A 25,611-nucleotide genomic window follows, 5' to 3' on the forward strand; every position below is an offset into this window, starting at 1 on the left:
TAGAGGGAAGGTAGCTCAGCTTTATTTATGAAAATCACTGACAAACAATAAAAAGTTAGAACTAAAGACATTTTCCATTACAACGGGAGCTGGGGTTTTATGTTTCTTTGATTCAATGTTTAAAAAGAGCAGTGTCTGAAGTCAGCAATAGGCAGGTTCTTAATCCACTTTCAGATCCTTGCCCACCAGCATGGCGGTCACCGGGTGCATACTTGCTTTGTGCTGTTGGTAGGCAGACACGGCCTGATCATGGGATTTGTCAAAGGCTGCGAGGTCCCTAGTAGGGGGAGAGAAAGAGAGAGAGAAAGAGACAGACAGACAGAGACAGAGAGACACAGAGAGAGGGGAAGGGGGGAGGGAGAGAAGAGAGAAAAAAATTTGAATTTTGGCAAATTTCATTATTTTTGTGAAGTAAATTTTTAGAAAGCAGATAATTAAGTGTGAACATTCATGTAAATTCTTTTTTTTTTTTTTCAGAATTCCTACCAAATCCAGTCAAAATAATTCCACCAAGATATTGGATCCAAGATACATACCCCTACTCCCTACCCCTCCATCTGTGGGCTGCTGGCACTCTTTACTAAATGCTAAACAGTTCACTCTTTCTACCTCAGTATAACATTCGGAGTTACTTGCTCACTTTTTCTTGCATTTAACTTCAGATTCTTTTTCCCTGTCTATGCCTTCTCACCAATATCTACTTGCCTTTAGAAATCTATCTTAAAAATAACTAAGCTTGCCTTTGATTATTTCCCTTTCACCCATGTTTAACCTTATTTGGTCCCTTATAGATAATCCATACATAATGTTTCTAAACAAACTAATGAAATCACCTCAACTTTTAAATAGGATTTATTCATTCACATTCCAAAAGACTACTCTAACAACTTTAAAAATACTATTTTTAGACTGCATTTTTAGAAGTATTTTAGTAACAAGGAAAACTTTTTGAAAACAAGTGGTTTCTGGTTCACACCCAGCAGTGGTCAGGACTTACTCCTGGTCTGTGCTCAGGAGACCATACTCGATGCTAAGGATCAAACTGGAGCCAGTTTGCATAAAAGGCAAGTGCCTACCCACTGTTCTGTCTCTGCCCACTCTCCTTCCTGCCCTCCTGCCCTCCCTCCCTTCCTTTTCCTTTCTCTCTCTCTCTCTCTTTCTTTCTTTCTTTCTTTCTTTCTTTCTTTCTTTCTTTCTTTCTTTCTCTCTCTTTCCTTCTCTTCCTTCCTTCCTTCCTTCCTTCCTTCCTTCCTTCCTTCCTTCCTTCCTTCCTTCCTCTCTCTCTTTTTCTTTCTTTCTTTCTTTCTTTCTTTCTTTCTTTCTTTCTTTCTTTCTTTCTTTCTTTCTTTCTTTCTTTCTTTCTTTCTTTCTTTCTCTTTCTTTCTTTCTCTTTCTTTCTTCCTTTCTTCCTTTCTTCCTTCCTTCCTTCCTTCCTTCCTTCCTTCCTTCCTTCCTTCCTTCCTTCCTTCCTTCCTTCCTTCCTTCCTTTCTTTTCTTTCTTTCTTTCTTTCTTTCTTTCATCACCACGAGACAGAGCATCACAAAACTGTTCATGATTCTGTTTCAGTAATACACTGTTCCAACACCCATCCCTTAACCAGTGTAATTTCTCAGCACCACTCTTCCCAGTTTCCCTGCCACCTATTCAAGCCAGCCCCCATCCCAGTCCGCCTCTATAGGAGCACCTATCTTCTCTCTCTCTCTCTCTCTCTCTCTCTCTCTCTCTCTCTCCTCCCCCCCACCAGCATTATGGTTTGCATTACAGATGCTGAAAATTATCATCTATATCCCTTTACCTGCTTTCAACACTCAGTTCTTATACAGAGTGATCATTTGCAACTAGTATTGTTGTAATGGACCCTCCTCTATCTTAGCTACCCTGAATCTTCCACACCATTGACCAACCATTGACCAGTCCTCCTTGGCCCCTATATCTTAAAGATCGGTTGTCCCGCTCTTTTCAGTTAATTGACAGTTGTTATTTAGAGTAGTCTTTTATATAGTCTAATGTAAGTCTTACTTGAATAAAGGTCGTGTAAATTTCATTCTTCCTTGTTCAGTCGCCATTTTTAGAGCCAATGGAATTGCCTCCTCCCACTTCGATTGAATGCAAAGCCGTAACCATCTGCAAGGAGGATTTTTAAGAGTCATGGGGTAGGAAATGAGGAGAAAGGCAGAGGATATGACAGGCTATCGCTGTTAACTTCTGCAGTGATGAATAATTCCATTAATATTATACCACATGCCACTTTGAGTGATGTCTTTGTTCTGAAAAGTCTCAAATCTTTATATAAAATCTAATAACAGGAAAAGAAGGAAGAAAAGTTTGTTCTTGAAAAAGACTGTTTTAAAAGGTTTGGATTATGGAGGTGTCATGTAGTTTATAAATGCAATTGCTGAAATAATTAAACTTTGGCTTAAACCTCACGCTACACTTTGAACTTAAAAAGGTTAATTCATAAAAGAATAAAAGATTTTTAAGTATTCTCATTTCAGAGTCAATTTGGCTAGTTGTAGGAAAATGCCTATTTACCACTGAATCGTTCATTTCATTTTCGTAGGCAAGAGAAGCTTAGAATAGATTCCAATAAAAGATTAATACTTTTATCTTACAGAGAATTTAGCTATTCCTGAGATTCTATCGACTATTTCTAATACTGTAATATATTTGACAAGGATTTCTTCAAGACTCATGAATATCTCTGCTTTCCCTTTCCCTGTCTCCACCATTTAAGCTAATTTTCCACTTTCTTCCACAGAGACAAGTTAAAATGATGTACCTGAATCGTATTTCAGAATTGTAAATGGCATTGAAGTTGTACACCTCTTGCATTCGCTTTATGTGCCCCAATGGAAGAGGTGCCTAAGAGCAAAATAAAGAAGTCAAATGTATCATTTCAACAGGATTCCTTGGAAGAAAGGAGCTGGAGAGAGATTCTTAGCTAGATTAAAAAACCTAAATAGTTTGAATGTAGAAATAAGTTACATAAAAATTAAAGAAACAAATGCACATTAAAATGAACTCTGTGCAAACTTATTCTGGGCAAGATGTTCTGGAGTAAAGGGATAATTTAATGTGTGAGGTACCTAGAAAACTACATGACAATTATGGTATTCGTACTTTTTTTACTATGTATCAAGAGTTTTTAAGTTCTTCCTTACACTTTACCTGCCTTCAATTATTCCATACTCCAGAGTAAATCAGTTCCTGAATGTATTTCCCTGTTGCCCTCAATTGTAGCTTTGTATTTCTCCTCTGAAATCCTTCTCAATGCTCTACAGCCCTTCAAAATAGCCATTTTTTAATCTCACATATTACAGACCTTTTTGTTTCAGAGTGATGTAATATGGACCCTTTCCTTAGAAGAGAACAATACATTTTTACCACCTAAGCACTAACTTCTATGCACAATTTCGGGGGTTCATAAGCCTCGTGTGCCCATCTCTATCCAAGCTAAAAGGGAGAACAAGTTTGGATGAAGGAAAGAGAGAAGAGGAATCCAGTTCAGACAAGCAGGGGTCTGAGATGTGCCTGGAGTTGAGGTTCGGGTGCCACTAGGGAGATGGTGAGTCTCCCCTCTACCTACCTCATCCTTCAAAACTCCACACTCAAGAACCACCTTGCTCTCATTGAGCGTTAGATGCCTCCCAGATTCTTTCACCTCAGCTCAACTCCAAGTCCGCTTTGCTAGGTTCACTGGTAACATCACCTCCTCGGCTCCCTCTCTCCCCCACCACCCTGTTTCTGACACGCAAACTCGTGAGTCGTCCCACCACGGTAGCTCCCTTTGTGGTCCAAGGTCACGTGGCACCTGTGGATTTGTGAAACTGTGAAGACTTCAAACACTGGAAAGTGGTTGTCTCTTGACCCCGGCTGTCTTCAAACCCTCTTGCTCATCTCCCTGATTCCACTGGGAACTGCTCAGTCTTTCCTGTATCTCTCATGGCCCTGGAGCCCAGGAGCTCCCTTTGATGTAATGGGAAAGCCCCGGGCACTGCCTCCCTCTCAAAGGCAGCAGCCGCGTTCAGCTTCACTTACTCCTTTAATGATCTCAGAGGGGAACCTTCAGAGCTTCTTGGACCCTTCCCTGTGCTCCTTCAATTCAGTCATAAAACCGCCTGCTCTCCTCCAGCGAGATACCTTCTTTCCTGTCCTTTCCTTTTCACACCAGCTCCCTTGTCCATGTCCTCTCCTGCAAGTGTCCCAACTTCCTTCTCCACCCGTGTTCCCCAATCGGTCCAGTCTCACAGCACCGCCAGGCTGATGCCCATAACCCACCACTCCTATTAAGGGACTTGCCTAGTAAAAAATGCTAAATCCAGGCCTGGAGAGAGTCAGGGCACAGTCAGGGCGCTTGCCTAGCACGTGCCCAATCCTGGATTCAATTCCAGGCCCCAACAGAGACCCCCTGAGCATTGCTAGGTGCAGCCCTGAAGGGTCTCCTAGCACTGGGGGCCCCTAGCACCACCAGGGAATCACAGGTGTTCTGAGAACGTCAAGGACTACTTCAAGGACCAACCAGCATCACATCCTCAAGTAGATAATTAGTACAACTAGAGAATTACTGTTGGGGGCCCTGGAACTTTTAGGCATTGCTTGGGTACCTTCCCAACTCCATGTGCTAAATCCTTTCCTACTGGCTCATATAAATCTGAAGAAACCTAGCATTCAAGACCCATCACCTCTGATCCTACCAGCCTTTCTAGTACTGTCTTTACCAACTTCTTTTTCTCTTGGTTTTGAAGACATACTCAGTGATGCTCAGGGATTACTCCTGGTGGGGCTCCAGGAACCATACGGAATGCCAGGAACCACACCCAGGCCAGCTGCATATAAGGCAAGCACCCGACCTGTCGTACTCTGGCCCCGGAGCCTGTCATCACTAACTTCCTTACCCACTTCTTTACCCAGCATCTTGATCTGTTCCTGTGGTGCTGGGCACGGCACGCTCCACTACCTACTGCTCCCTCAAATTGAACTTCTACTTCCCTGTTGACATTGCTCAGCACAAATCACATCCTCCCTCCTTGATAAGCCCTCCATGGATCATGCCACGCGAGGGTCCTCCTCTGCTGTTCCTCAAATCGTTCCTAAAATATCACCTCTTTTCGTTGCTAAATTGCTGAATTTTTCAAGTGTGCAAAATTTAGACTATAAATGTTTTTTCCTGCTAGATTATAAGTGGTGTGTGTGTGTGTGTGTGTGTGTGTGTGTGTGTGTGTGTTGCTGGGAATTAAAGCTATAGTTTTATACAGGCAATGCGTGTGCTCTACCACTAAGCAACACCTCTAGGTCCACTTTGTAAGCTTTTTGCTTTTTGAGGACACAGTATATTTCTTTCCTACTATTTTTATATTCAGTACAATAATAAACATAATAGGCACTCCATGAATGCCTTTAAATAAATAAATAAGTTGTAAATTTCTTTTTTCTGGCTTTATCCATTCTGAAAAAAGCCTGTGTCCTACCTTGAACTTGCATCTCTCTTTTAATCCCCACACCTTTATCTAAGTAAATTTCTTTCAATATTACAATTTTGCTGAAAACATTTTTTGCCATTAGTTCCCATGATAATGAGCCTCCAAATTATGTTCAACATAAAGACAGTGCCTTTATGAGCATTTTAATTTCTAATGTTGCAAGTTAGTACTTACTTTTTGGAGCATCTGTGCTAAAAATTCATTCAACTGATGAGAAGAGAGATCTTTCAGGTCTGCTGCACTGAATGAACTGAGATCCTCTTCCTTGGCCTAAAATAAATATTACCCAGTTATTTCTATTCATGCACTACGTAATATTTATTGTTTTATCTGACATAGAAGTAAAAATTAAGAAAATAATGCAAAAGCTACCAGATGCCTAAGACTAAGAAAAAAATTCTTATGCCATAGCTATTTAACAATTTTTAGTCTGAGCTGTTACTCTAAAGAGTTAATATGATTCCTAAAACCCATATTATTTAAGAAAAATCAGTACATGAATAAGAAGAGTAAATTTTTGACATCTTTTATACCATTCAAGCTATATATACCCAAAGTAAAAATACCTTGCTCTTAGGTCTAAAAAGTTAGTCATGTCCAAATTTTGTTGTAACAGAAAAAAATTCAAAAGATTTTTGTCGTGTTTTGTTTCTTTAATTAAAGTGCCTGTCCCTAGTCTCACGATGGAGATCTTACTGGTGCCTGCTCGAGCAAATCAATGAACAACGAGACAACAGTGCTACAGTGCTACAGTGCCTTTCCCATTGGTTTCTTGTTCTACTTGCCATAATCATCTTACTCAAATTTTGGCTGTTCTTCCTTCTTCTGGCTCTAGGTAGCCTCTCCCATTATTGGGGGTTTCTACTCCTTCTCTACCTGCCATATTCTATTAGTGTTCCAGTTACTACCTTGTTATAAAACTAAACCCTGGGTCAGAGAGATAGATAGTACAGGGGTTATGGTTCTTGCCTTGCACATGGCCAACCCCACTTAATCCCTGGCACCACACAGGTACACCGCCAGGAGTGACCCCAGAGCACAGAGTCAAAAGTAAGCCCTAAGCACCATTGCAGAAATGAGCCCAAAGCAGAGAGCCAACAGTAAGCCCTGACCACCATTGGGTGTCACTCCACCCATCCACCCCCAACAAAAAAAGGGAAGAACAAAGAAAGAAGTTAAACTTCAAGTATCTCTTTCAGACTCATTAATAGTTCCCCTACATTGTTCTACTTCAAACCCTTAAAACATGTCACACATTGCTGAATGTATGACAGCAAACGTAGTGAGAAGCTTTCTTCTCAGGATGTAGCTACTTAATGAGCAATCCTCCAAAAATGCATAGGTCCCCTCCCTGAGATTCATCAGCCAGGGGACATCTTGGGAAGATAACAGAAGAAACCACACAAACCCTGGTGTCATATGAATACTGGAATAATCCCTTCAAGCAAACTTGACCTATAAACAGCCTTTCCAAATACATGAGCTCATCAGTCAGACACCTTCCATCTTGACCTTATTCCCTCCACAAATACAGGCATATTGATGCAATTTGAAAATGGCTGAAAATAGGGGCTGGAGCAATAGCACAGCAGGTAGGGCGTTTGCCTTGCACGCGGCTGACCCGGGTTCGAATTCCAGCACCCCATATGGTCCCCTGAGCACTGCCAGTAGTAATTCCTGAGTGAAGAGCCAGGAGTAACCCCTGTGCATCGCCACGTGTGACCCAAAAAGCAAAAAAATAAATAAAATAAAATAAAGAAAATGGTTGAAAATAGCATGATTTTACTCACCGTAATCCATCTTTGACTTAAGGCAATACAAGCATTTGTCAGAGTCATATCATACCTACAAAGAGGAAAAACAATGAAAGATCAGATTTCTGTAAAAACATACATTTTTTGCATAAATGCAATCTGAAATTACAAAACATTAAACATCAAAGTTCTCTTAAAATACAGATTTGAAAACTCCAGACTGATGGAAACTAGAAATCTTCTACCTGACTTAATATTATTGACATCATCTAAGGGCTCAGAAATCCCAGTGAATACCAAAGTAATCCTTTTATCCCAGTGACGCTTTACAAAGAATGCCAAACATCTTAGCCAAGACTGTGATATGCTCAAGTAGTATATGCTGAAAAGACTGAGATTCAGGTGACCAGACTTAGTGTTTACTGTCCATTTGGACCAGTTCTAAGCATGAGGGACATGATAAACAACACTCTCTCCTTCCAGCCCTCTAAACACACAATGCCTCTGAGGCTCAGGCTATGATCTGGAGACTGTTCTAGCCACTGGGGAAACAAGGATGGCATGCGATGACTTCATTCCTCCTCTCTTCACAGTAGAAAGTGGGAATAAACTGAACACTAAAATGTTAAAAATCATTCAAAATCCTTTTGCAATAATAAAAGAGTGTGTCAATAGGCACAGAATTCTTGCCAGACACCTCCCATACTTTGTATACCATACCATCACTTCAGTATCGTAAATGGTATTTGCTGTGCCTTAGAGAACAGAGGGGTGCCTGCCCCTCGCATCTTAATGAAGTAAATATGGACTAGAAGTTACCTGCTTCGAGAGAGTTTGTGCCCCTGTAACAATGAAGTCAACGTAGCTGCCAGTTTCTCTTCGGGAAGCAGTCAGGCTATTTTAGAGACCAGTCTTTCCCAAAATGGGTGACAATGACCCCCAGCCCAGGCAGTGCTAGAGCAATCCAGGGGCAGTAGAGTCTCAGATGCAAAGTGGGACAGGCACTTACTGTGTGTCCCCTTGGCGAAGGAAGATAAGCAGGGGGCACTGAGTAATAATTTTTTTGAAAAGGAGGCAGTAGGGTCCCAAATGCTTGGGAACCTTTGCCAGTGTGCGATGGGTAAATGTTTGCCCTTCACACCAAGTGGGACCAGAGTTCCTCATCTCGTAGGCAGCAAATCACTTTAGGCTAAAACATAACTAATAATTTCATAAAGAATGATGAACAGTGTGGAACGGGCAACAGGCACTGGAGTAGGAAAAACCCAACCTTGCAAAATGGCCCTGAAGTAAAACCTCACAAGAGGGAGTAGCCAGGCAGAGATAGCAAAACAGGGCGCCTGCATCACTCGACCCCTTAGTCACGTACACCTGAAACGCAGAAACCCATATCACATGCCTTCAGTAAGTCATCCTAACTGCAACATATAACCTTGAAGGCGATTGGACCGGGGGCAGAGCAAGGTCAAAAAGGCAATAGGTCAGTAGCGTTAAGCTCTGTGATTGGGCATCCTGTAAGTCGAGACCCTCTATAAAAATGTGTGCATCTGGCAATAAAGTGAGCTGTGATCAACTGGAGGGGTTTCTCTGAGCACTCCTCCTCCTTCACCCCATGGCCAGGCTCCTGCACCGACCCGGTGTGCAACGTGTCCCGGCATATTGGGGATAACTGTTCCCTAACAAGGCAGTTGAAAACAAAACCCTTCAGCTAGTCTGTTTCTTGGTGCCTGGAAATGTTCTTCTCATTATCATGAAATGAATGAGGAAAGGTTAAGCCCAGGAAGGGGAAGCGGGATCTCTCTGCCCAGGGCCTACAAAGAGTTATGGGCAAAGCCATCAGGAGCTTGACTCTCCTAGTGCTTCAAAAAAGGAAGACAGATAGGTTTCAAGAATCACACAAATAAGGGGCTGGAGCGATAGTACAGAGGGTAGGGCATTTGCCTTGCACTGAACTGACCCAGGTTCAATCCCCAGCACCCCATCTGGTCCTCAAATTACCACCGGGAGTAATTTCTGAGCACAGACTCAGGAGTAACCCCTGAGTATCTCTGCATCTCTAGGTGTGGCCCAATATCCGCCCCACACACACACACACAAATTGTCACACAAATAAATGTAAATCTGATTTGAAGAGACGACACACCACACCAAGAAACCTGAAATGGACCATCTGATGTGGCCAAGAAATAACAAAAATCTTAGGAATGCTTCCATGAGGAAACAGTTTTCAGCTGGGATTGGTGGGGGAGCCGCGGTGACCAAAGAAAGAAGATGCTCCGGGCAGAGAGAAGAGCGGGTTCCTGACTGTGAGTGTCAACTCTACTTATTTTCTGTGCAACCTTAGGCAAGACACTTTACCTGGTGAAGTCTGATTAATCTCTCTGGAAACAGGGATGATAACTTACACTGTTGTAATGGTCAGCAAAACATTATCTTTCCCCCCTCTTGTTAAGGCTTTGAAGGAAAAAAGCAACTATCCTACTGCTCTCTATATCTTTCACCATCCTTGTGTAGAAAAAGGAGGCACTCAACAATAATGTGCAGTGAATTGAAATAATTTATATTCTCATGGCATGTAAATTATTCTTTTGACTGTAGGGTGAAAAATTTAGCACTCAAGACTCTATTTTTTTTTTTTTATTTTTGGGTCACATCTGGCGATGCCCAGGGGTTACTTCTGGCTCATGCACTCAGGAATTACTCCTGGCAGTGCTTGGGGGATCATATGGGAATGCTAGGGATTAAACCCGGGTCGGCCGCATGGAAGGCAAACGTCCTACCCGCTGTGCTATCACTCCAGTCTCTCAAGACTATACTCTTACAATTCATTCTTAACAGCTGAAGGAAGACATCAACCTTTTCAGCTATTTTGAAGAGCTCTGGAATTTAGAAGAATGAGAAGGAAGTAGGCAAATTCTGACTTGGGGGACCCTCTGCTCCTAAAGACTATGATCCGAGAGGTCTTCTAACCCATTTTGGCACCCAGAGCGGCTTCTTACAGAAATGCATCTAGACTGTGACCTGAGCTAAAATATCAGAAATCCAAAACCGTGAGGCCACGACAGCTCATAGAGTCTTCATTCTCAGCAATGAAAAGAAATTATTAAAATGATGCCTTTTCAGCAAGCCTGATTGTTGGGGGGAAATTCCAAACAATAATAGTGAGTTCTCTATTGAAATATTGAATGTAGTCAAAGTATAGAGAGAATAAAGTGAAGATCATTAGCTACTTAGGTGGGGGCTGGGTGAGAGGGGGGTATACTGGGGTTCTTGGTGGTGGAACGTGTGCACTGAAGGGATGGGGGTTCAATCATTATATGACTGAGACTTAAACCTGAAAGCTTTGTATTTTTTTCACGGTGATTCAATAAAATAAAAACTTAAAAAAAAAAATACTGACTTGGGCTTCACAGGGGGCAGTCCAGGAGAGTAGAGCCAAGTATTCCAGTCAACTTGATTGAGAACATCAACCTGCCATGATAGGAAGAACACAGTTTGCTAAACAACAGTCTTTCCTATTGAGAACAATCAACAGACATTCAGGTCCTCAGATCTATGAATTAGTCTATACCTATCAGGTCTCTTCTAAAAAACAAATTTATAGTCACCAATAATGTACTATTGGGGCTAGAGCAATAGCACAGCGGGTAGGGAATTTGCCTTGCACGCGGCCAACCCGGGTTCGATTCCCAGCATCCCATAGGGTCCCCCGAACACTGCCAGGAGTAATTCCTGAGTGCAGAGCCAGGAGTAACCCCTGTGCATAGCCAGGTGTGACCCCAAAAAGCAAAAAAAAAAAATGTTCTATCAAATAATTTTCAAGAGGGAATAAAGTACATACAAAATTTCTGAAAAAATATCACAAATCTCTGAAATTGCACATATTAGATCACTTTGAAAACACAATGGGGAAAAAATGTAGCTTTGAATTTTATACCAATCCTACTCTTTGGTAATTCATAATGATCTACAGCTGGGGAGGCGCCACAGTGTTTGAACAAAGGTGGAGAACTCTGAGAAGAACCTACGCTGAGACCGAAGCTGGCTGCTCTCTCTGATTTGGGGGAGGCAGGGGGCTGGCAGAGACCTGACAGATGAGCTAGAGGCAGAGGAAGACCCTCGGGAGGCCAAGCCTGAGGAGGTGGGGACAGGGATGGACAGTGGGGAGTCCTGTATGCTGGAGGTGAAGCCCCAGCCCCCAGTTCTGCTGTCCAAAGTGCTGCATCTGTAGGATCCTCCGGAGCACAGCCCCACCCACGGCCCTACCTCCCACGTCCCACCTCCCTGTGTTCATGGGGCACAGCCAAACCCACACCCCATCCAGTGCGGAGTCCTGGGAGGGTGAATGAACTTGATATTGAGGGTGAGTGGGGCTGTGGCCACCTCCTCAGCCTCCCCACCCACCACCACCACCCCTTCCCCACCGGACAGACCAACCCAAGGGTCTCCAAGTCCCACTGTGCTCAGTGGCTTGTGGGAATACCGCCAAACCTGAGGGTCAACTTCCAACAGAATCGGGGCCCCTTGGAGTCCAGCCCGACTAGGCAGCCCAGCGGCTGCCATTCACCAAGGGTCTGCAGGAGACAGACGGAAACCAGCCCATAAGTCCCCAGGCAGAGTCAGACCCTGCCACTCCGACCCTCCAAAGGCCTGAAAACCAGGGGGCTAGAGTGACAGTACAGCAGCTGGGGCATTTGCCTTGCACACGGCCAACTCTGGATCGATCCTCTGCATCCCATACAGTCCTTGAAAACCAACTAAAGAGATCTGTAGCTATATCCAAGGAACACAGAAAAGCGGGCACCAGTCAGCAAATTCTGATGATCGAGGGGCCCTGCCCCATCATCGGATTCACCCCAACTATAAGCTCTTGCATATGAGGGCCTCTCTCGTGGCAAGTGCAGTCTGCCAAGGTTTAAGGATCCCCGTGTCTGGACACCTACAAGCCTGACCTTTCTGGCAAGTACGCCCAGGTCCTTCAAAACCAGTGACAGGCCTTCCGCAGCTGTCTTCTGGACCTCCACCCCCAGCCCCACGCTGCCCTGCATCTCTCTGAATGCAATACCCAGGCATGAATTATGTCACCTGGCAGTGAAAAGGTCCGACTTAGCAGTACAGCCTAAGTATTATTAGGCAATAATCAGACCACCCGGACCAGCTGAACTTCTGCTCCATTGCTACAGCCTGGAAGTGACAAGATGAAATCTCTCGGCAGTTGTAAGGATCAGCTTGCTGAACCCATGCGACTGGGCACTTGAGATCACAGCTCCCCACCAGCTGCCGCCCAGGCTGGCTTGACTGAGACACACTGTTGGGGGCCACGACCCATCAGCAGTGATTCCTGACTGTCACCCAGACTGGCTACGTCTCAGAGCTACCACAGCTGCGGGGCACTAGCAACTCCAGACACAGCTGCGCTCACAATCCTAGAGCCAAAGGCTTCCGCAGATCAGACCAGTAGGAGCCCCAGATCACCGCTCAAATCCATCTGAATTCAAAGCTAGACTCCCAAACACCAAGTTGTATCAGCATTAGTGAAAAAAGAAAAGGCTGAGGGGAAAAATGAAAAAAATTGGGCCAGGAGTGTGGCTCAGTGGTAGAGCACCTGCCTGGCATGTGCTGGATTCCTGGCACTGAAAAGAAATGAACAAAAGGAAAAGCTAATTCAAAAAGAGCTGCAGGAACTAGAGGGTAGCGCTGTAGCGCTGTTGTCTCATTGTTCATCAATTTGCTTGAGCAAGCACCAGTAACATCTCCATTGTGAAATTTGTTGTTACTGTTTTTGGCATATGGTATACACCACGAGGAGCTTGCCAGGCAGTAGTCAAAATAAATAACTCAATTACAGAACTTGAGAGCAGGACAAAACAGGCTCAACAGAACTGGGAATGGGTGACCTCCCCCCACCTTCCCCTATTTCTGGTAGCTTGGCAGTCCATACCCACAAGCTGCTGCTGGTACAATACAAGCCCATTAATGATCATGATGCAGAGACTCAATATAAATCTCAGAAGAGAGCACAGGATGATATTCCATAGCCATGCCTCTAGACCCCTGTCCAGCTGTTTCATCTGGGGCAACCCAGAGTGGGGCAGGTGAGACCCCTCCCTGCCCCAACAGAGCCCCGGAAGCCAAAAACCTCCAGAACTCAACTGCCGCCATGCTCAAGTCCACTCTCCATGCACTCAAGCCGAGCCACACCCATGAGGGAATATATTCCTGGACATCTCACACTTTACACCACCAATATACCAAGAGTAGCATACCACATTTGATGGGGTTTAAAGGAAAAAGTAACCAATCTTAGGGGGAAATATATTTATACAGATATAAGGGGCTGGAGCGACAGCACAGTGGTAGGGCATTTGCCTTGCACGCAGCTGAACTGGGTTTGATTCCTCCGCCCCTCTCGGAGAGCCCGGCAAGCTACTGAGAATATCTTGCCCGCACAGCAGAGCCTGGCAAGCTATCCGTGGCATATTCGATATGCCAAAAACTGTAACAACAAGTCTCACAATGGAGACGTTACTGGTGCCCGCTCGAGCAACTTGATGAGCAACGGGATGACAGTGATAGTGATAGATATAAGTACACGAAAGCCTCAACCTTTAACATAATGCTACTAATCTCTTATAGAAGGGCTTAATGGCTCCTGGGTAAAATACAACAATCTTCAACACACTTTCCTCTAAGAAACCTTTTTTGTCTCATTTTGAGCAGATTATTCATAACAAGCAACACAAAAGAAATTATTTTGGTTCTGCTTTGGGTGATCGGAAGGTGTAATGGTGGTGGGATAGGTGTTTGAATATTAAATGTAATCAACTATGGTAAACAACTTTATAAAAATATCCAGTGATGGCCTGTGAAAAGCAGAAAAACGCCAGTCAGTAGAATAACATATAAATATTAAAGAGGGGGAAAGACAGAGAGGAGTTAGGGAGAGTCAGAGATGGAACACTAGAATCACACATAGTAAACTCTGAAGGGAAATAAGTTTAGAACATCAGCTATAAATATACCATAACCCGAAAATATATATAAAAGAGCTACAGGAATCAACAAGATGCAGATCAGCACATAAAGAAAAGAAGTACAAGGAATGATGTCAGTTATAAAAATACCCCAAATCTTCATAGAAAAATGGCAAGGGGTTTCTTTTTTTAACAAATCTCTTTAAATATCATTGGACTGACATCCCCTATCAAAAGACAAAGAGTGGGGCCAGAGCGATAGCGGGTAGGGCGTATGCCTTGCATGCGGCCAACCTGGGTTCAATCCCCGGCATCCCATATGGTCCCCCAAGCACCACCAGGAGTAATTCCTGAGTGCAAAGCCAGGAGTAACCCCTGAGCATTGCTGGGTGTGATCCAAAAAGCAAAAAAAAAAAAAAAAAAGACACAGAGTGGCTGGATGGATTAGGAAACAAAATCATACCTTCTCCAGTCTATAAGAGACACTTTGAATTTCTGAAATAAATAGGCTCAGAGTGAAAGACTGAAAAACAATCTGTGAGCTAATAGTAAACTAAAACAAGCAGGGATAGCTGTACTTTTTTTTTCTCTTACACATACACATGGTATAGTCCTATTAACTATTTCCATAGTTAGTAGGACATATTTTCTCTTTCTCATACACATGGTATGGTCCTATTAACTATGGAAAACCAAATAACACTCGACCTGTGGTAAACGGTAAGAAAAAGGGATGTCTGGCCCCAAATATGGCCCCCCACCCCCCACGTGATCCCTGAGTGTGGAGTCAGGAGTAGGTCCGAGCACCAGTGGGTGTGGTTCTAAACCTTCCTCCTTAGCATCTCCTGGAGGCACTGAGCACTGTTAGGTGTGGCCCTGGTAGTCCCAAGCACAGGGTTCAAGCATCTCTCCATCCTCAGACTCTAGCACTGAACTATTGGCCTAAAGGTCAAGTAATGGCAAGAACAGCCCTGAGGCCCCTGAGCAGCACTTAGGTGCCTCCCCCTCTCCACAAAGCAATAAATTAAAAAGACTAGAAGTAGTTAGTATTGGCAAGAATGTAGAAAACCATCATTTACTTTGGGGAATGTAAACTGGTTTAGCCTCTAGGACAAATGAATATGGAAACCTCTGAAAAAACCTAAAAATACAGTGGCTGGAGAGATAGTACAGTGGGTAAGGCACTTGTGTTGTATGTGGTGAGCCTGGATCTGATCCCTGGCATCACACATATTCCCCCTTAGCCCCTCTAGTATGTGATCCCTCAGCACCGAGCTAGGAGTAAGCTCTAAAGCTGTCACCTCAAAACAGACAAAATATTGATAATAAAATTCCTATATGACCTAAAATTTTCAGGGTAAAAGATTTTTTTAAAAAAATTTTTGGCTTTTGGGGTCTCACCCAGTGATGTTCAGGGGTTACTCCTGGCTCTGTACTCAGGTATTACCCTTGACGGTGCTCGGGGAACCAGATAAGATGCCAGGGATTGAACCAGGGTCAGCCGCATGCAAGGCCAAAGCCCTATCCACTGTACTATCCCTCCAGCCCTTGACCTAGCAATTCCAATCCTAAGCATCTATCCAAGAATACAAGAACATTCATTCAAAAAGTTATATGCACACCCATTCAGCTGAGTGGACAAAGAAACTGTGGTATATAAGTCCAAAAGAATCCTTCCGAGCTATAAGAAAAGATAAAATGCTGTCTTACGTTACAACTTGGATGGAGATATAAGGGCTCATGTTAAGTGAAATGAGTCAGAAGCAGAAGGACAAACACCAGATGATCTCATTCAAATGTGATAAGGAAACAGGCAGTGTCTAATGACCCCCTCTTGGGCCTTGAATACAGAACTGGGGTTACCAGTGAGGGTAGAGGGGGTGAGGGAGAGGGGATGGGGAGAGAGAACAGAAAGTGGTTGAGCACGCTGGGTGAAGGAGCAGTAATTTTGTATACCATAAGCATGAGTATATTATTATGAGTATATTACACTATTGCAATCTCTATTAAAAAAACTTTTTTTAAAAGATATATTTGGCATAAAAACTAAGAAAGCTTTTAAAAACGAACCTTATCTTTGAAATGAGAATACAGGAAATCCTTCCAGTCATCAGTAGTTATGCTCTTGTAGGAGAATTTCTTAACATAAGCCTTCAGGAATCCAAGGAAAACTTCTAAAAGTATAAAGAAAAAAAGAAAAATAAGTCAATATAGAAAGGCAATTATTTAACTTTTTGCCAACTGATACACGGCATTGTTTTATTAACCATGAAGAACACAGAACATTCAGAGAATAAAGAAACCAATGAGGCATTTACGAGTAAAGACTCAAAAAGCAGGGAGAGCTGAAGCTGGACTTCAAAAAGTAAATCTCATTTGATAGAAAGAAGAGAATTTTAATTATTATCTTGGGCCTTTTAAAGCTGTCATAGAATTTCATTGTATAGATGTGATGAGTCGATTCGACATTCTCCATTGATAGGTACCTTGGTGATCGCATTGTTGACTGCTTTATTCTTTTAGTTAAGGATATGACAACAAGGACACAGAAAAGGAACACATGACACAAGTTCTAAAAGCAATGGCCCACAGAGGCAGGCAGGGGGGTGGGGGGGGGCGCACCGGAGGGGAACTGGGCACTGACTGGTGAAGGGATGGGTGTTGGAACACTATATAACTGAAACCCTACCATGAACAACCTTGCAACTATGTATCACACTATAAGTCAATAAAAGTTTCTTAAAAAAAATAAAAGCAATGGCTTTCATATGACTATAAAGGAAAAAAATAAGATCAGAGACGTAGAAGGAATCAAGATAAGGCCTTTGAAGTCAGTCAACAGAGCTTGTGAGAGCTCAATGGACTGAACACATGCTTAGCATGCAGAAGGCCTGGGTTCCATCCCTGGCCCCAAAGGTCCCTGAAGCAGTACTTGGACTAACTCCCAAGCACAGAGCTAGGAGTAGCCACTGAGCACTGTCAGGTGTGACCCCACGATAAAGAATCAACAACGGCGAACACCAAGATACCTATCAATGGGGAATATTACATCAACTGAGCACATCTATATAATGAAACTCTAGAATAGTTTTAAAATGTCTAAGAGAGGGATGGAGAAATAGTACAGAAGATAAAGTGCTTGCCTTACACCCAGCTGGTCAGTTATGGCCACTCCTAAGCACAGACCCAGGGATAGCTAGGTGTGCCCACAGCCCCAATTTAAAAAATAAAACTAAAAAGCACGAGAGTTGTAATACTGACATAGAAGAATGTATATGAAGTCACTGTCATCCCTTTGCTCATCAATTTGTTCGAGCGGGCACCAGTAATGTCTCTCATTGTGAGACTTATTGTTACTGTTTTTGGCATATCCAATACGCCATGGGTAGCTTGCCGGGCTCTCCAAGAGGGATGGAGGAATCGAACACAGGTCGGCTGTGTGAAAGGTGAATGCTCTACCGCTGTGCTATCGCTCCAGCCCCCCGTATATGATAGGTAGTCGTGGCCAAGTGGTTAAGGCGATGGACTTAAAATCCACTGGGGTCTCCCCGCACAGGTTCGAATCCTGCCGGCTACATATATGAAGCATTGCTGAATTTTAAAATATACAGAACAAATATTTAGTATGATGCTTTCCATAGTTTTAAGAGCCATATGTGTTTACTTATTTTGTTCTTTTACACTTAAAAAACAGATTTCGAGGGACCTGAGCAATAATACAGCAGGTAGGGCATTTGCCCTGCATATGGCCAACCTGGGTTCAATCCTTGGCATCCCATATGCTCCCCCAAGCACCACCAGGAGTAATTTCTGAGTGCAGAGTAGGAGTAACCACTGAGTATTACCAGGTGTGACTCAAGAAGTCATAAAAGAAAGAAAAGGAAAGAAAAGAAAAAGGAAAAAGAAAAAGATCTCGAGTCACATAGACAACACACAAAAAGAATAAAATGGAGCAAAAACAACCATCTCATAATCTTTTTCTTCTCATGACCCTTAAGAACAGCATCAGGAAACACCAATACTTGCCTGGGCCTCCAAGAAGCTGCTCCAGGTAAAAGAGTAAAGCAAAGCCCTTCTCATAGGGCACTGAAGAATATGCGACATCAGGGTCTACACCTGTCAGATCAACCACAAGTTTGGTGAAAGGGTGTGTATCCCCAAAGGTCTTTATCTACAAGACACAAAAGTAGATGAAAGTCCATTTAGGCAGACTGGTACCACCATGGTAACAAGAAGGAAGCATTATTGACTCAAAAGCATCACTCTAGGGGAGCCAGAACTTCAACTTAGAACTAGGAAATAGTAGGATATGTTACCACACATTTCTGGAAGTCAAGTCACAGAATGGCTCACTGGTATAATATTCTGTGATTTTTCTTGTCCAGTGAATGACTCTGCTAGGAAAATATTCCAGGACTGGTCAGCAAATGTGCTTTTCAGGAAAAAGCACTGAAAATGATATGAAGGCACCAAATGCGGTTCAGAGTAACCGGCCAGATAATTTCAGACACCCGACGAGGTCCAAGCGGCCATAAACAGGATCTTCCAGCGGATTATGAAAAACATTAATAGACCGTTATGCTAGCAATTGGCTAGCAAAAATAGCTCGCTTTTCCACACCCGCAAGAAAAATTAGTTTCTTGTTGCTACTTAGTGGACACGACACACCATACAAACTAAGTTTTTGAATACCTACACAACTTTGGACGAGTGCTTTTAAAGGTAGGACTCATTTACCGAATTCTGTAGTTCTCCCCATCCTCCCAGAGCATGAAAATGCCTGAAGTTTTCACCAAACAATCGTCCACAAATGTGGCGTTCCAAGTACACGGTATGTCCTTCATTTAACCTGATAAATGAAAATAGTAATACAAATGAGAGGGAAGGCATTTTTAATCAAAGATAAATTTTTCTTCTTTTTTTCTTTTTAGCTTATCCACAGAGTAAAGCAATTGTGTACCATGGACATGACACATTACAGTGGCTATGTCATTTCCTAAAAATCAATTCCAGTGATGAGAAAACAGCCTCGTACATGGCAGCAGAGACATAAATGTAAACATGGTTCTAGTTTTTCGTGTCCATGTATTAATATTTGACTATGAAACTAAACAACACACATAAAAATAAATAACTCTACCTAACATTGTGATAAGTACTACAAAAAATTTTTAAATCCTACCTATCAAAAAAGATGATAAAGAAAAACAAGATATGGACACAAAACAAATTCAAGCAGAGAGACACAGAAAAGAAATAAATCAATTAACAAATACAATAAAAAAAAATGATAATCAGTCTCACCAGAAGTGATCCCAAGTCTTGTTGGTTACAAGATTTCCTGTCCAGCTATGAGATATTTCATGTGCAATAACCTAAAAGAAAGAGTGAATGTAATTAGTAGTAAAACTGAATATTTTAAAATAATCTATAATGTCAGTTCTTTCTAACTTCTACACTTTTTTTTTAAGAAACATTGGCTGAGGGGCTGGAGAGATAGCACAGCGGGTAGGGTGTTTGCCTTGCACGCGGCCGACCCGGGTTCAAATCCCAGCATCCCATATGGTCCCCTGAGCACCGCTAGGAGTAATTCCTGAGTGCAGAGCCAGGAGTAACCCCTGTGCATCGCCAGGTGTGACCCAAAAAGCAAAAAAAAAAAAAGAAACATTGGCTGAGATATTTAGGGAATAACTTAGATCAGTAAAATAATCTGAATTTAGTCAAAGACAAAAAAATATACACCATAGCTTTAAAAAAATCAAAATAAGAGCATATTTAGAAATTATTTAACTGGATATATGACTCATAAATATTTTATAAACACAGAAATTAAACCATGAAATTTTCTAAATATGTTCAATGTAACTGCTGATATAATAAGGTCCTATAACACTTTCCAAAGAGTTTGAATGATAGGTGGAGAGATAGCACAGCGGGTAAGGTGTTTGCCTTGCACATGGCTGACCCAGGTTAGCCCATATGGCTCCACAGTCCTGCCAGGAGTGATCCCTGAGCAGCCAGGAGTAAGCCCTGAGCACTGCCCAGTATAATAACATTCCCCCAGGCCCCCCAAAAAAAATTATAAAAAAAACTGCCAAGGTTATTTTTTATGACCACAATTCAAAACACATAATTCAAATCACAAATGTTCTAAAATCAATTGACTTAATACTTAAGGAAAACACCATGATAATATATTTTAACTTACATTGGAGAGCGATTTGTCACCTGCCTGAAAAGAAAAGAAATAACTGCCTTAGTATTTAAGTAATCAAATCATGCACTATATCCAAAAGATCCCTATTTCAAGACACAGTAGTCGGGCATTAATGATCCACTGTATATCTCCACACAGCATTAGAAGTTCAAAAGAGATGGGGCTGAAGCAATAGCACAGCGGGTATGGCGTTTGCCTTGCACGCGGCCGACCCGGGTTCAAACCCCAGCATCCCATATGGTCACCTGAGCACTGCCAGGAGTAATCCCTGAGTGCAGAGCCAGGAGTAACCCCGTGCATCGCCAGGTGTGATCCAAAAAAAAAAAAAAAGAAGTTCAAAAGAGATAAAGAGATATGTACTAGGAAAATAAGACAAAACACAAAAATGAAAGTCTTTCTTTCCCTAGTTCTAAGAAAAATTTCTAATACAAGGAGGACCAATATATTTATTTCTAATGTTCAAGAAATATATTTTACAACTTTTTGTAGCTGCTTTTATTTGCTCTTATGTACTGCCTTTCTTAACTTATTAAGCACAATATATTTTTAAGGATTTATAGTGCCCTACGACTCGCATGGTGTTATTCATTTTACTTAACTAGTTGTTAATCCATTACTCTTTTGGTTTGTGAAAAAATTCAAAGTAGCTAAAAAAAGAAAAGGAAATGGAGCCTGAGAGACAGTACAGCAGACAGGGTTCTTGCCTGGTACAGGGCCAACTAGGGTTTGATCCTTGGCATTTCATATGCTTCCCTGGACCCGACCAGGAGAGGTCTGAGTGGAGAGCCAGGAGTAGGCCTGCACATTGTCAGGTGTGTGTGACCCCAAAACTGCAAGGAAGGAAGGGAGGGAGGTAAGAGTCGATGGGGGGAGAAGAAGAGAGGGAAGGAAGAAAAGGAAGGGAGGAAGGAGGGAAAAGGAAGAGAGGGGAGGGTGGGAGGGAGGAAGAAAAGGAAATGGAGAGGGAAGGAGAGAGAGACAGAGAGAGAGAGAGGACAGAGAAGAAAGACAGAAGGGATAATAGAGCGAGTAAGGCACTTGCCTTGCTTTCAACCAACATTGGTTGGATTCCCATTACCCCATATGTTTCCCAAAGTGTATTAGGAGTGACCCCTGAGTACAGGTCACATACAGGTTTGGTCCAAAAACCAAAACCAAAAATAAACAACAATAAAAAGATTTTAAAGTAACCTACAAAGGCACAGAGCAATGTCATGTCCTAAGTCTTTTTTACACACATGGTGAACAGTTTTATTTTGTTTTGGCCAGTCCCTACACGTTGAGCTTACTCATAGCTTCTTTGTCAGGATTTACAATTCAAAGTTTACAGACTGAATCATTACACATCTCCATCCCACACCAACATCCCCAAATGCCTTAAACATAGAATTGCCCTCCACCAAATGGCCAAATTATTTTCTTTTGAAAAAAAAAATGGAGGGGCTGGAGCAATAGCACAGCGGGTAGGGCGTTTGCCTTGCACGTGGCCGACCTGGGTTCGATTCCCAGCATCCCATATAGTCCCCTGAGCACCGCCAGGGGTGATTCCTGAGTGCAGAGCCAGGAGTAATCCCTGAGCATTGCCAGTGTGACCCAAAAAGCAAAAAAAATGAAAATGATAACCACAATAAGCAATAGAAATAGAAAAAGGGATTAGAGAAATAATAGCACTGTAGCACTGTCATCCAGTTGTTCATCAATTTGCTCGAGCGGGCACCAGTAATGTCTCCATTGTGAGACTTGTTACTGGTTTTGGCATATCGAATACACCACTGGGAGCTTGCCAGGCTCTGTCGTGTGGGCAGGATACTCTCAGTAGCTTGCCGGGCTCTCCGAGAGGGACGGAGGAATCAATCTCGGGTCAGCTTCGTGCAAGTCAAACTCCCTACCCGCTGTGCTACTGCTCCAATAATATTGCTTCTATTATTTCTAGAGAAATAATAGAAAAGATTTTTATTCTACTAAAGTTCTTCACATCTAGATTCCACTTGGGAGAGCTCAGTTTCCAATGAAGACATATTTACACTTACCAGGAGAGTAGGAGTTACGAATGTGAGGCAAGGATTTTCCATGCCGCCGTAAGGGAAGGATGGGGGCAAGACCAACAGGTCATACTGCCCCCAAACATACGGGCCTCCCAGTTCTTCTGCAATTTTAAGCATAGATTCAGTCTGGAAAATTAATGCATATTTATGTGCATGTCTTAATCATTATCATAATAGATGTCTCAGAAGTTATATTGCTTTATACGATGACTACAAGTTAATGAGGCTTGTTTTACATAAAAATTCAAAGAACTATAACAACTGAAAGTTTACATGAAACTGGATGCACTTAAGTCTTCACCATCTCACTTAAAACTATTACGTTCTACATTCAAAATCTTAAATCCAACAGTAAAAAAGGGTAAACTCTGGACCAACCTCAGAAAATTCACGAGCAGACTTTTCTACTTGCTCTTTCTCAGACCATACCAAGGTTCTTGGGCCAATTTGTCTGCAAAATTAAAAAGATCAGTAAAAGAGAAAGTCAGGACTGATGACTCACCTAATTCTAGAAAAGATTTATAGTAGGGGTACATGTGCAAATGGCAGGAGTGTAATTCAGCTGAGCTGGTGCTTAAAGGAAGAGGTGAAGTTAGGTGTTTCCTCTCACAGACGAACCTTCTTTTGTTTGTGCAGCCACTGAAACAGTGCTCTAAAGAGACACAATCTGGAGCAAACAAAACTTAGACATCACCTGCTCCCAAAGGCCACTGGCCCTGGGGCTGCAAAAATAGTACAGCAGGTAAGGCACTTAGTATCTTGTATGCAGCCAACCCAGGTTCGATCCTCATATACCATATGGTCCCCCAAACACTGTAGAGCCTGCTGGTAACCCCTGAGCATCACCAGGTGTGGCCCAAAAGCAAATGAAAACCAAAAACAAACAAACAAACAAAAACTCTCAAGGTCACTAAAAGCTCACTCACTGGTCCTACTAAGACCTTGGGAATAAGGTTTCTTCCCCCTCCATCTCCCAATCAGAAACTTTCAGAAGCAGCTCAGGAGATGACTGATTCTACTGCAGAGGTAAATGTGTCAAGCATGTAAAAATCAAATATTCTCAAACAACAGAAACAAACTGGAAATATCCTGTGGAGTGACAAAGAGACAAATACTGTAGAAAGACAAATGCTCTAGCTTCCCTCTACAGTAATCAAGAACAGTGTTTTGAGGGTGCAGAGAGAGGCTGAGATGGGGCGCTGCAGCTTAAGGGGGAAGGGCTTCTATTTTACAAAATGAAAAGCTTCTCAAGATTGCTTTAGAACAATGTACATATTCCTAGCACTACTCTATATTTAAAAAGACAAATAGTTAAATTTGTCCTGGAAATTAGTACACTACTGTGCTAACTGTACCTTTAACAGTGGTTAAGATGATACATTTTTAAGGTTTTTAAAATCACAATTAGAGAAAAAGAATAGAATCATGTCACATACAGAACTGGAACTCAAAAAATTTATTTATTTATTTATTTATTTTGGTTTGGGGGCCATACGTGGTGGTGCTCAGGGCTTACTCCTGGCTCTGCACTCAAGGAGTCACTTCAGGCAAGCTTGGAGGACCATACGGGACACCAGTGATCAAACCTGGGTTAGCTGGGTGCAAGCCAAGTACCCTACCCATTGTACTATCATCTTAATAATGAATTACATGCCACATCAAACCACCCCTTGCCCCCTGGCCCAGAGAGGCAGCCGGTTCTAAAGCAGTGCTTTTCAAATCTCCATGTGTACACAGATGACTGAGGAAACTTGTTAAAACACAACTTTTGATTTAGTAGCTGGGGATCAGAATTGCATTTCTAGCCAGTGGTGGTGGCAATACTACTGACTCAGACCCTACAGGTACTAATGGTAACAACCAGAGCTATCTAATGTAAGTTCAGTGAGCCAGAAAAGAAAGTTGCATCCCATTTAAGTTACCTAGTGACCATACACAAATAAATCAGATGAAGTCATTTTTTTGTTCTTCTTGTAATTGTTGTTTTGGGGCCACACCCAACGGTACTCACTAGCTATTTCTGGCTCTGTGCTCAGGAGTGACCCCTGGCAGTACTCAGGGGACCATCTGCAGTGCCCCTTAATAATGTGGGTTAGCTTCTTGGGAGCACTTTACCTCCTTGACCCAATACTATCTCCCTGGCCTCTAATATCAATTTTCATAATGTGTTTTCTTTTACCTAACACATTTAGAATATGATTATTTTAAGTAATTAACCAAAAGCTATTATCTTAAGTAATTAAATTTAAGTAATAAAATTAAATTTAAGTAACAAAAGTTAATTATTTTAAGTAATTAACTAAAAGTTATTAATGAATTATATTTTTTTTACTTATGGTTTTTAAAAATTCAATTTGTATTTCATACTTCCAGCAGAATTCAAGTCTCATCTGACTGGTTAACGGCTGCTGTCCTAGACAGCTTAGAGCTACACTGCAAGAACTAAAGGCCCAAGCCTGGGCTTTTATCAGCTTTTTGATCCTGAACCAGTTACTAAAACTGTATTTCACTGTCTGGAAACTGGGTAAAAAAAATAGTCCTACATGGACTTGTTAATGTTTAGTGTGATCATGCAGAGAAAACAACTTTTTTTTTTTTTTTTTTGCTTTTTGGGGTCACACCTGGCTCTGCACAGGGGTTACTCCTGGCTCTGCACTCAGGAATTATCCCTGGCGGTGCTCAGGGGACCATATGGGATGCTGGGAATCAAACCCGGGTCGGTCGCGTGTAAGGCAAACGCCCTACCTGCTGTGCTATCGCTCCAGCCCCCAGAAAACAACATTATGACAAGAGCTTCAAATTGTTGGCTGCTGTGACAACTATGCTAATGATCATTAGTGAATGCCTCCTGTAAGCAAGGAGCCTTTACAATGTTAGGTCTGTTCATTCTCAGAAAAATCTTTGAATGTACATATTCCTATTTGTGAAGTAAAGAAAATGAAATTCAAGATGAGAGTTGCCCAAGACATAGCTGGGTTACCACCACGGTTATTTGTGTAACTTCTCTACACATCCAGATTTCTAACATTTTATTTAATTTTTTAAAAAAATTTTTTGGGGGGAGGGGTGGAAGCATACCTGTCAGTGCTCAGGGGTTACTCCTGCCTCTGCACTCAGGAAGTGCTCCTGGCGGAGCTCGG

The 25,611-nt window shown here is 42.3% G+C and overlaps 1 protein-coding gene and 1 non-coding gene across 3 annotated transcripts in view; one reads left to right on the forward strand and one right to left on the reverse strand.

Moving 5' to 3' along the window:
• The window catches only part of LTA4H (leukotriene A4 hydrolase), a 41,370-nt gene continuing 15,759 nt past the window's right edge, over positions 1-25,611 (reverse strand). The window contains exons 7-19 of one of the 2 annotated variants that reach the window (XM_004602754.2): positions 22,850-22,922; positions 22,457-22,597; positions 20,418-20,441; positions 19,514-19,584; positions 18,947-19,058; positions 18,236-18,380; positions 16,280-16,383; positions 10,636-10,706; positions 7,272-7,326; positions 5,656-5,751; positions 2,781-2,863; positions 2,021-2,125; positions 1-277 (exon numbers count right to left, since the gene is read on the reverse strand). In XM_004602754.2, coding sequence (XP_004602811.1) covers positions 160-277; positions 2,021-2,125; positions 2,781-2,863; positions 5,656-5,751; positions 7,272-7,326; positions 10,636-10,706; positions 16,280-16,383; positions 18,236-18,380; positions 18,947-19,058; positions 19,514-19,584; positions 20,418-20,441; positions 22,457-22,597; positions 22,850-22,922 — 1,198 coding nt within the window. In that variant the 3' untranslated portion in view covers positions 1-159. The remainder of the gene's footprint in view (positions 278-2,020; positions 2,126-2,780; positions 2,864-5,655; positions 5,752-7,271; positions 7,327-10,635; positions 10,707-16,279; positions 16,384-18,235; positions 18,381-18,946; positions 19,059-19,513; positions 19,585-20,417; positions 20,442-22,456; positions 22,598-22,849; positions 22,923-25,611) is intronic. The other variant, XM_055118546.1, reaches the window with a different exon arrangement.
• Positions 17,705-17,786, forward strand: TRNAL-UAA (transfer RNA leucine (anticodon UAA)). Its single transcript has one exon. It is a non-coding gene; the product is annotated as a tRNA-Leu (tRNA).

Source organism: Sorex araneus, chromosome 10, assembly GCF_027595985.1.
Source record: "Sorex araneus isolate mSorAra2 chromosome 10, mSorAra2.pri, whole genome shotgun sequence".
NCBI lineage: Eukaryota > Metazoa > Chordata > Mammalia > Eulipotyphla > Soricidae > Sorex > Sorex araneus.